General features: G+C 34.0%; 1 protein-coding gene across 1 annotated transcript in view; it reads left to right on the plus strand.

Moving 5' to 3' along the window:
• Positions 1 to 12,372, plus strand: part of CNTN5 (contactin 5) — a 688,982-nt gene that overhangs the window by 541,122 nt on the left and 135,488 nt on the right. The window contains exon 10 of the mRNA XM_082775391.1: positions 8,522 to 8,703. Coding sequence (XP_082631517.1) covers positions 8,522 to 8,703 — 182 coding nt within the window. The remainder of the gene's footprint in view (positions 1 to 8,521; positions 8,704 to 12,372) is intronic.

The raw sequence follows: 12,372 nt of genomic DNA on the forward strand, positions 1-12,372 counted from the left end.
AAAACAATTCTTAAAATGATATCTTATTTTTCATCTGCAGGTCACCAAGCTGTAAAAATGTCTTTTTTTTTAAAAACATGGAAATTGTGGCACAATGTATTAAAATAAAATGATTTGCCAATCAAGCTACAGGATAGAGAGAAAACCTGGTACTGAAATATATGTCTCTAAGTCCCATACTTAGGAAGTCATGCTCCTTCATGCCTATTCACACCACTTCTCACTTTAGGAAGTAGATTTTGTTAATTCTATCAGATTCCAAATCTAGAAACTGTGAAAGCTACTCTTCAAGTTCTCCGAGAGTAAAACAATCCCAAGAGGGAAATTAGCATACACAGTAGAACATCATTTGTCAGTATTATAGATAGGGATGTCCTTACATCTGGAGATAAATTTGTGATGAAAGGAAGGAACCTTTCTGAATGTGAATATGGCATCTTCAAGCTCAGTTTGTTTATATAAGATAGAAACAGATCCAGTATTTGTTTCATTCGATAGTACATGTTTATGTCAAATAAATCTAAGACTTTCATCAATTTAAAGTTCATTTTTACTTCATACTGAAAAAGAATTTATGTCATAAGGTGCTAGACTAGGATTGGATTTTGTTCCTATTTTTTCAAGCTAGATTGATTTCTACCCTTCTTTGAGTAGATTTGCTGTTGCATAGACTTTATAATGCTGTTACAAGTATTGCAATCATTCATAGTAATGTAATAAACATTCTTTGGTAAATCTCAGGTAGCACTCCCAGCTCTCTTTCTGTCTCACTCTGACTAAATGCTTCATACTTACATCTGGAAATTTAGAGTTAATTGCTTTTATCTTATGACATAAGGAAAGTGGAAAAAATCAACCCTGGCAAACTGCAAGTCCCCATCAATAAGACATAAATCCTGAAGAAGCAATATTACCAGTCCCCTATCTTTCTCTCTGAGGGCTGTCAATGAAAACTTGTAAATGTAACTAAAAACTTTGGTAATTTAGACAGTTTTGATTTAGGTTTAAAGACGGAGGAGAATTTATGCAGATGCTTACTTGTCCACTTCTCTACACAGATAAATATGCCTCCCTCCATTTGCATTTTGAACTTACTATCCAGAAGTGCATATGCAGGCTCTCTCTCTGTGTCAAAATTGAGATGATCAGAAGGAAAAAAAAATATCTTGTGATCATCAATAGTAGTTCCTTGTAATTATAATTGTCATTACTTGTTCAGGATTTCCCGTAAAGAAATAAATGCATGTAAATGCATGGTACAAAACCTTAAACCCAGTGCTTTCAGAAATCACCTATCTTTACTGTGTTCACAATCTTCACACTCCATTGCTGATCAGCAGATTCAAAGACATCTTACACGCCCTAGATTCTAGATTTACATGTGATATTCCCTTGTGTCATGATTGGTGGTAGACCTTTTTTTTTCTGCAAGGCAATGAAAGGCAAGGCAAGACTCATGTTTCAGTCCTCTGGAAATGATCTTTACACACATACTTTCTATACCAGTAAAGATTAGTTTAGAAATCCTATATTAATGTGCAAGCTACAGAAATTCTTCTGTGCAAAGTTTTAAGAGAATCATAACACAAAAACCTGTTATGAAGTAGATTTATACTGAGTAAGAAAACAGTGTTTCTCTGGTACTGTGACTCTGAGAATCCATATGAATCCCTGTCAAAAACTAGTCACCTTTTTAGGCAAAATTTCTACTTTAAAGTATTTGTGTAATCTAACTTTGTGGAATTTTTGTGTGTTATCTCCCGTACTCACACAGCAGATATCATATATGTCTTTTGCTTTTCAACTTGCTTCAAACTCTTTTCTCAACAGCGGTGGGGAATGATACTAGAAAAAGAGACTAGAAAAAAAAAAAAAAAGTCACTGGATGGCTGAGGAAAAAAAAAAGAGCTTACTTTTGTCCTTATTTAAAAACTATAGTAGCTCAATATCTCATCCATTCCACATTATAACACAGTATTTGATAATGATAAAATATAGCATGGAATTTTGCGATGTGACCAACCCCGAATGCATGGCAGGAGACATTCAACATTTTTCCATTAAATTTGTCTTTATCTATCCTTGATGTTGTGATTTCATTAAGAGTAAATACCGTTATCTAACTTTTAAATGAAGAGATGAAATGTTATGGAATATCTTTTTCCCTTTAACTCATGAGTTGCAAAACCAACTCATCCTGTTGTAAGTCACATCTGTATCAGATTATTATTGTTCTTATGAACAACTTGAATTTAAGAACTTGGAAACTTCTTTGGAATCACCAGTAGTGCAACATGTCTTATCTTACTTGAGCTATCAAGCAGTTAGGAATCAAGTCTGAGCTATCAATTTAGACTGAGAAAATTGTAGAGAAAAGCCTCTGGAGTATAATTCATCATGGTTAAAGAATCATTATGAATAATGAATCACTAGACACAGGACTGTTATAAATGTTAGAGATGCTCTACCATGGTAATATTCAGAGTGTGAAGAAGATGACTTGGAGTTGGACATACAGTCAGGCAAAGGCATTCTGACCTTGCTCTGTGCTGTAAGGAACAAGTCTGGAGTAGGCGGAAAGTAAATCCGTGTTAATATACAACACTGCCACATGTATCAGACCTAATCTAAACCATTAGACCTTTTATCAAAGTCATGGAATTATGTACAGCTGACTTGTAAACCTCACCATTTTTCTCCTCACTGGCTCCAAATTCATTGTCGTTTTCTTCCATTTTTGTTCTTAAGTCAACAATACTCACAGTTGCTGTGTTTCATAAGTACAAAGAGATATGATGCATGAGTACTTATAAATAAAAGGTACAGGAGTATCTTTTCATAACCAAATGAAAGCAAAAGTTATTATCTTGTATAGAATAATGAGATAGTCTCCCAAACCTCATGTGACAAAAATAGGTTTATATACAATAATCTAAAGGTAAAACTTGGTGAATGGTTGGTGTTTATTTCTGGAAAGTGTCTGATGGAGGGAATTTCATGATTCTCCTCAACATTTTAATCCTACATAATTAGTCTGTAGTAATTAAAATATATTTAACACAGTTGGAGGGCATAAGGACAAAGGGTTCTGTTCTAATCTCATATGCACAGGCATGCAGAGATTTTAAGATACTGTGATGTGAGCCTTTGAGTTCAAAGACACAACTCAGAATAGTGATGTATGGTAAAGATAAATAGTGTGGAAAGGAATTGAAATTACAGTAGAAAGCAAACTATTTCAAAAGAGCACATCAATTTGTACCAACCAAAAATAGAAAAAGTAACCAATGCAGTCTTAATTCATATACAGTTGAAAAATTAGGAGATCAGATTAACAGAAAAGATATTTTAAAATTCAGAAATAACTCTCTCATTTCCATCTCACCCCTTTTCTAAAAGAAATACACGCTTTATAGGTCCAAATACTTTTTTTTTGTTGTTGTTATTATTATTTAGGATGAAACTTGCTCACGGTTCACTTGATCCCAAAGTCCATGTCACCAACAAAGATGTTAAATAGTGCCAGTCCCAATACCAACCCCTGAAGAACACCACTTGTCACTGATCGCCACTTAGGACACAGAGACGTTGACTGCAACTCTTTGAATGAGTCCTTCCAACCAATTCCTTACCCACCAAGTGGTCCATCCATCAAATCCATGTCTTACCAATTTAGAAAAAAAAAAAAAAAAAAAAAAAAAAAGGACATCATGCATGACAGTGTCAAATGCTTTGCACAAGTCCAGGTAGATGATGTCAGTTGCTCTTCCCGTATCCACCAATGCTGTAACCCCATTGTAGAAGGCCACTAGATTTGTCAGGCACAATCTGCCTTCCCTTAGTGAAGCCATGTTGGCTGTCACCAATCACCTCCTTATTTTCTATATGCCTTAGAATAGTTTCCAGAAGGATCTGCTCTATGATCTTGCCAGTCACAGAGGTGAGACTGACTGGCCTGTAGTTCCCTGGGTCTTCTTTTTTTCCCTTTTTATGTTTAGGGTTATGTTTCTCATCTTCCAGTCAGTGCAAACTTCACTGGACTGCCATGACTTCTCAAATATGATGGATAGTGGCTTAGAAACTTCATCTGCTGTTTCCCTCAGGACCCATGGATGTATCTCATCAGGTCCCATGGACTTGTGGGCTTTCAGGTTCCTTAGCGTGTCTTGAACCTGATCTTCTCCTGCACTGTGTTGTTCATCATTCTCCCAGTCCCTGCCTTTGCCTTCTGGGGCCCGGGCTTTTTTTTTTTTTTTTTTTTTTTTTTGTAGCTGACAAGGCTACAGCTCTCGTCAGTGAAGACTGAAGTAAAAAAGTCATTGAGTACCTCAGCTCCATATCCCAGGTGACCAGGTCTCCCATTTCCTTCCAGAGAGGGTCCACAATTTCCTTATTCTTTCCTTTTATCTCTGGGGTAACTACAGAAAAAGCCTTTCTTGATGTCCCTGGTCAAATTTAATTCTGACAGGGCTTTGGCTTTCCTAACCTGATCCCTGGCTGCTCAGACAATTTCTCTGTATTCATCTCAGGCTAATATATTTTTCCTCCCGATAACATACTATTGAAATTTAACTCTTATAATCTCTTCTAAATATAAATGCAAAACTATACCTTATGTTTTCTTCAAATTCAAAGTGAACAAACCCACAATGTAATGGCTATCAATTTATAAGTGACCTCTTTGAACTTTTATTTCAGCTCAGATTAATGAGAGGTTTAATGATGACACTTCTGAATTAGTTTTGCTGTTATTGTTGTTGTTGGTGGTGGTGGTGGTGGTTTGTTGTTGGTTTTTGTTTTTGTTTTGTTTTGTTTTGTTAGCAGTTCTAAGATTTACCAGCACTATTCTACTGATTGTTTCTAAAAGTGAGGAGAACCTTCTCTTTGAACTCAACTGAAACTTGCATAAAGATACTTTTTGGAGTTAAATTTGAGCACTGTTATAATAAAAAACTAAGTAATGTTCCCCAAAAATATCTGCTTAGCCCAAAATAAAAATGGGATATGACAATTATAAGATTTACCAATTATGCATATTATGTTGAACTCATATTAATGTTAGAGTTACTTCTACTATTGCTCTATTTTTTAAGGATGAACAGTATGTGTATATGTTAGCTTTTATGCTAGATTTTATGAGTTTTCTACAACAGTCACTTTTATTATTTCATGTCCTTACTCAGATATATTTCCTTCTTTCATTTCACTCTCACCTGAGTCACAAAGGAGGAATAGGTATTGATATATTTTTATTTCAGACCTAAAATTCATACCTCACTTGTGAGTTATGCAAGGAAAATAGGAAGCTTCATTAAACAAGTTGTCTGTGAATAGTGATTTGCAGTTTGGGAGTAATTTCATTTGAAATCATTAAATGTACACAGCTAAAATAATTTTATTTCTTTGAAAAACTCCACTTACTATCTTACACTGATGAAGACAATAGAGATTTATTTTTTTAAATACACTTCTTAATGACCTAGAGAACGTCATTTGCTCTGTATTTGCATGTTATACACACTTTCTGTAGCATACAGTAAAGCAAATTTCAAAAAATAGAAATAAACACAATTTAAAGGTAATTTTCTAAATACATGAATCAAATGAGTTACCTCTTTGTAGCTAAATGAGACAACAATCATGGTTTATAATGTCCTCATTGTTTCTTGGAAAGATACAACATGGAAAATTACATTTATCAGTTCAATTCAGCTAAATCAGTTTCCTTCCAAGATAATAGAGTAAATGTTTGGGTTTTTTTTGTTTGTTTGGTTGTTTGGTTGGTTGGTTTTTGTTTGTTTGTTTGTTTGTTTCTTTTTGAACCTTACTGCAAGAAAGGTGAAAGAAAAAGTAAGTGAATATGGGCAACACACATGGCAACATTAGAGTGTACCTGTCAAATAGAGTGTACCTGCCCACTTATGTCATTTATAAAACTGAGTAATTGAGAAGTATTGCACTGTACAAGCACAATGTATTTCTACTGTGGACTGGTGTTGTGATCAGTAATGACTAGTTAAACACTTACCTGGCTAGAGTTGCTGTTTTGCAGCCAGTAGTCATGACATAATTATATATAGAAAGAGGACAAGCATGTAAGTAATTTACACTTAAATCTGAACCCAAAACAACAGAGCTATGAAATCTCCATAAAATCGTTCAGAAAAAACAGAGTGTAAATTAGAGTTTCAAATTGAAGTGTGGAATTAGAGATAAAATATGTTAGGTAATAAATGGGAAAAAAAATAAATTAATGTTGTTTCTTGTGCTACTTCCAACATATATAAATAACTATCAAAGTATAGCAAATCAAAATATCTTGCTAAGGAAGTAACAGGAATATTATAAGTGGCAAGGGTAAAGACAGTTGGTTTTATTAGTGTACCACAGACAGAAATATTCTATTTGTTCTTAGTATGTAGAACGGAAAAGTATGAAGTACTTATGTCATATAAAAATAAATAAATAAAGTAATGTTCTAATTGAAATTGCCATAAAACAACTTCTGAAAAGTTTTATAAAGCAAACTCTATAGATTATACCCAAATGTGCTACACAGAAGAGTCCTCAAGCCAAACAGGACACCAAATTTTGAAACTAGCTTGTAAGAAAGTATTTTCAGATTAATAATGCATGCTACCAAGCAACTGTGGTGATAGAATAGGAATTAGAATACAAGAGACCTCATATGATCCCCACATATCTATAAAAAGACATAAATTAATAGAGTACTGAAGAAAAAGAGATCAGTCTGTTTCTAAGAAAAGAAGAAAAAAAAAAAAAAAAAAAAAACACACTTCATTTCCATCTATTCTATGGTTCTATGGTGAAGAGACCATTTCATAAGAATAGAAAGGTACTTTAGGGATTAAGTCTCAGAGTCTCAGAGATGAATCCACACTAATTCAAAATAAAGTATCTTTTGTCAGGTTAAATAATCAAGCTATCAACAAACTGATAAGGAAAAAAATGATTCTCTATTTCTGAAATATCCCAATAAACAATGGATACCACTGCAGAGATTGTACATTAGTCAATACAAAAGTTTTGTGCTTAATGAGATTCAATGATTTGTGACATTCAGAAAATACTAACTTCTGAGCTCCAATTACAATTTTCCAAATCTCTTTAAAGCATTTGAATTTGGAAGTGCTTGGCTGAAAGCTTAAGCCCAACCTCAATTACTCAGAACCTATTTTTTTTCTGGCTGAATAATAGCTACAGCCTTTACATGGCAACTATACATTGGTAGTTGCCATGTCTGTATTTGTTGTGTCTCAACAAAAGGACACCCTTAAATAATGTGAAAGGTGTTGTTGTTTTGTTTTGTTTTGTTTTGTTTTGTTTTGTTTTGTTTTCCTGCAGCTTCATACAGCTACAGAAAATTCCATCAGTGGAATCCAGCAAATGATGGTAGAAATGAATAGATAATTTAAATTTCAATCTCTGCTATGAACTGCATATCCCCATCTTCCACAAAATCCAACTGTGTTTACATCTAAGTTTAGACTTGATAGCAATTAAAATAAATCCAAAATATTTTAATGAGAAAAAATCAGCATGTAACAATTGATTTTCCTTTTATGATGTCCTCCTAGCTTCTTTTAGAATATCTGAAGTAGTCTCATTCTCAGCTCACAATCAGAGTACATTTTTTTTCCTTTTTCTTTTTTTTTATTTTCTTCCTATCTAATGCCATATTTAGAGAAATGTAAAACCATAGAATAAAAATCTTGTAAAATGACTGATGAGTGTTTGAGCTAAAAATAAAGTTGAATTAGTATAAACACTATCTAATCTCTAATCCGTTTCTTCCCTCACTATGAATGTAAATGACACATCTGAGGTTTCCCCTAGATCTCTGTTGAATAGCAAAATACAGTGATAAACACTTCTATTCCAGAGAACAGGTGTGCAATGCAGTCAGTAAGAAGTGGTAGTGACATGAGTACATACTTATTGCCCAAACAATTTTGTAACTTAAAGAATACTGCAAAAGTAAAGGTCCCCAAGACTTCGGTCACTTTATTTTAGCTAAAGATTATTGAAATCCCCCATCTAATTGAATGTGTCACTTACTAATCTCCTGGACTGGAAGTTTATGGCAGAAAAACAAACAAACAAACAAACAAAACAAAACAAAAACAAAAACAGAAGTGGTGGAATTTTCTCATTTCATCGAGGTTTTTAAGTTGTTTTCTTTTACCTATAGAATGAACATATTCAGGAGTAAAACAGAGCACTGAAGATGCATGAAGATCATTTCAAGTGATTTGCTTGATCTCGATAAAATCTTGGCCTCCCTTGTAGGTGAAAGAGACATATTCTATGCAATGACCCATTTATTAAAGATTCCCTGAAGAAAGCAAGCTATATCAAGCATTAAATGAACCTTAATTGTAATTATATTTTATTGCTCCTTGGATTATTAAATGTTTAAACTTGTTTAAACTATGAGATAACAGAATCTATGTTCTCAGTAGTGAAAGGGTAGTAACAGTAATTTTACTAAACATTTCAGCCCTGTTCCAACAATCTCTTGGAGGAAAGTTAATGGTCACAATCCAAGTAAAGCCCGCCTGAGAAAGTCTCAAGCTGTGCTTGAAATACCTAATGTGCAGCTAGAGGATGCGGGGATGTATGAATGTAAAGCTGAAAACTCACGTGGAAGGAATGTCTTCAGAGGGCAACTCCAAGTGTACAGTAAGTATAATTGCACATAGTATTATCCATCAATGCTTTGTCCATACTTAAGGCTTTAACGATATATGAAGGATGCTAGAAATTAAATATCTAGAATATCCACTAGAAATTAAATATATATAAAATAAATATGAAATAAAATCTTTATTTAATTAAGATATATATTTTTGTTCCTCAGTAATGCACTAAAGTCTGGAATGGGAATGAAGCTGTCTCACACAAAACCTGGCTTAAATAGCATTTCATGTTTCCTGATGTTTAGGGTTGCATTTTATTTTGTTTGTTTGTGAAGAGAATTCTTGTAATTTTAGAGGTCTTTATTTTTCTCCTGATATAATACATAATATATAATATAGAAATTAATATATAAATATATATATATATTCACTCGCATTAACCATAATGCATATGTCAGAAAATCAGTTTTAGAAATACCTTAGTATTTTTCTCTTGCTTTTATTAAGGATACATACTTGCCATGCCTGGGTGCAGAGTTTTGCCAAATTCATTGTACAGGAATCAGAATAGGAGAAGCAATTCTCTTTTTGTAAATAAAAGCTCTCATTCTGGGGATGCATTACAATTTATGTAGTCTTCCTAAATTTTTTTTTTTTTCAGCCAAAAAATTCAACCATATTGATATGTTGTTGAAAAAAAAAAAAAAAAAAAAAAAAAAAAAGATCCCGAATTAAGAATATTTGATAAAAGTAATTCAATAATTAATTTTTATATAATGTCATTGATACACCCTAGAGGCCAGAAAAAAAAGCCTATACAAAACATGACTTATTGATTAATTGCAGCTCAAATATTTCACTTTAGTCCCTCCTATTTCTTGTTATCAGTCCATGAATCCTACAACCTTAAGGATTGCAGGAGCGGTCTATTGCAGGAGATCATGCAACAAATCTTTCAGACTCTGAGTTGTATTTGGTCTTCAAATATTGCAGTCAGTGTTATTCAAACTTCATTACTTGAGACTGTTCCTCAGGCTAATAGATACCTTTAAGAAGTCTACCCCGTTAATTAATTTTATTTTTATTTTCTGGATTTCAGACAACTGTTATTAGTGCTTTCTCCCCATTGCTCACTGTATATAGTTCTCTGTCTTTTTTCCACACTTTCATCAAATAACCATAGATTGTCACCATATGTTTAGTTATTTTTCATATAAGTCAATATTTCCAGGTCCATAATCAAATTTTCTGTCTCCTCCAACTTTCAAATGTCTTTATCTTAGCTCCTCAGTTTTCAGTGAGTGTCAGCATATAACTGGATGATGTTCCTCTCCTTCCTTTTCCTTCTTATCCATCTGGAGCCAAGGGCAGGTTTTTGCCTTCTACTTTTTCACTGTGTATAGGAAAAAATATGTGATAGCAAAAGTGGTGGTTTGCACCTTTCCTTTTGGACATGCCACCCATACTGCACTTGAATAAAAGTATTTTACTAAAGAGAGAAAGAGAGAACGAGAGAGAGAATGAGAGAGAAAGAGAATGAGAGCAAGAAAGAGAGAAAGAGAGAAAACTCAAAGCCTCAGGAACTACTTTATGCCTTCCACTGTGCCAATTCCACAGTGACATTTCTCCATTATTACAAATTCCTACTGTTCTTTACTTCTACAAAAGTATGACAAATTCTGTTACAGTCATGGATGCCAGAGAATTTAGCAACATGTTTGGTCTTTTTCCTTAACATTTCTTAAAATATCAGAAATTCCAAAGGTTATAATACATACCCCAGCTCATACAGTTGCTATCTCTTCTCTAGAGTTGTGAAACTAACAAAATAATTAAATAAATAAATAAATAAATAAATAAATAAAATAACCAAAGTTTTCTGTAATAGAGATACAATTAGCTTTACCTCTTCCTTTTGAAATGAAATAAAAGAAAAAAAAATATCTTTTCAGGAGAGAAATTAAGCAGTTGGAAAATGAAATTGCTTCCTCAAGAGCAGTCTTCAGACCTGCGCAGAGCCATAAGCAGAACTCATATCACAGCACACATGATCTCATGTTCCACCTAACTCTACCTCTCTTATTAACCAGGATACATTTTCATTTTCAGTAGTAGTAAAGATGCTATTCAAATGTAGAAGTCCACAGAAAACATTCTCTTTGTCAGCTTTGTTCCATTCTGTTTAAATAGAAATAAGAATTTTTAGTTCTCTGCCATTGTATGGTTGTCAAAAATAATATTGTTTTCAGTCTGACCAGTCTGACTTTATGGATAACACACAGTTTGTGTTAATTGGCTTTTTTTTTTTTTTCTTTTTTCCATATCAGACCAAATGCTTGTACATTAAATAAAGGAGGTTCATTTCAGATCATCTAAATCCTTTGATTAACAGCTGCATGAGACTATCATAGTGCTACATTTCTAAATATAGCAAAGTCTATTACTATCTTTTAGTAATGGGTAAATTCTGAAGGTTAATTCTGAACCACATCCAAATCAATGTTTCACCTACATTAGCAGGGAGGAAGGTCAGAGCAGGTGACAGGGGACTTTCAAGTGGAAGAGACCGGCAGTGACCTCCAGCCCAGCAAAACAAGAAGTGCAAACTGTTAATAGCTCCTTACAAGTATCTTGGCCTCAAGATAAAGTATTCCCCAGTGAGCCTCTCACATTCAGACTGCTCCTGAAGACATTAGTTCCTCATTGGCCTAAAAACCCCAACATCCCTTTCCAGGGATGTAAGAGAGTTTGGGTAAGAAGGTTCTTAACAGCACAAAGTTTAGCCAAGTGTTACTTTACAAAATTCTCAGCTTCCTTTGGTGAGAGCTGATATAGCAGGATACAGGGGCAGCATTTGCTGATGTATTTCTTATTCATAACAACAGTCAACATGAATTATTTATCTTAAAGCTCATTGTCTTTTCACTGACATCTTATTCCTCCTGGAGACAAGGATTATTTTGGCTCAAAAACTCAGATGTAGGCCATCATTCTTTACCAGGGGTTTCTTGTAAAATTCCAGAGCAGATTGTAGTACCAGCTGTGTCATACTGTGGTTTTACGATCTGCATATCTCTGTAGGAACTCAGTTGCTGTCTGTTTGAATCTTCATTTCATCAGTTGCATCTAATCTGGGTCATCACAAGTTATTTTGGAGAAAGACCAGGGCCCCAAGTCTCCCTGTCTCCTCAGATTTAATCAGAAGTTGCTGATTTATCTATCATTTCTTTTCTGATGCTGCAATCCAGGTATAACATGACTGCCTGACTCAGCTGACACTTTGAATGTTGCTCAGAAAGTGGTATTTCAGAATTTGACAATTTCAGATTGTTGTAGTCTCAGCACTTAGTTGAAATTCAGCTGTAAAAGTGGCATAGTTATTAAAAATATAATTTTGATGATGCGAGACATCTTCATATATTTGACTGCAACCTATTTTGAGAAGTGTGTTTTTCCCCAAGCTCATCCTGTAGTTTACAAGAAATTATATTCAAGCTGAAAATGATTAATAGAAAAGAGCACAAAAATTTGGGTGGAGAAACCGGGCATTAACCATTTGCAGTCACAGCTTCTCCACAAACTCTACCAGGACTACCAGGATGTTCCCAATGGCAACTTCTGCTCTGTGCAATTCCTCCTGCTCTTTTCTCACTCTGAAAATGATGGGTTTGCTTCTGTATTACCTACTCACTAGTGCCAGTTCAGCAGGGGG

Source organism: Aythya marila, assembly GCF_965140915.1.
Source record: "Aythya marila genome assembly, chromosome: 1".
Lineage (NCBI taxonomy): Eukaryota > Metazoa > Chordata > Aves > Anseriformes > Anatidae > Aythya > Aythya marila.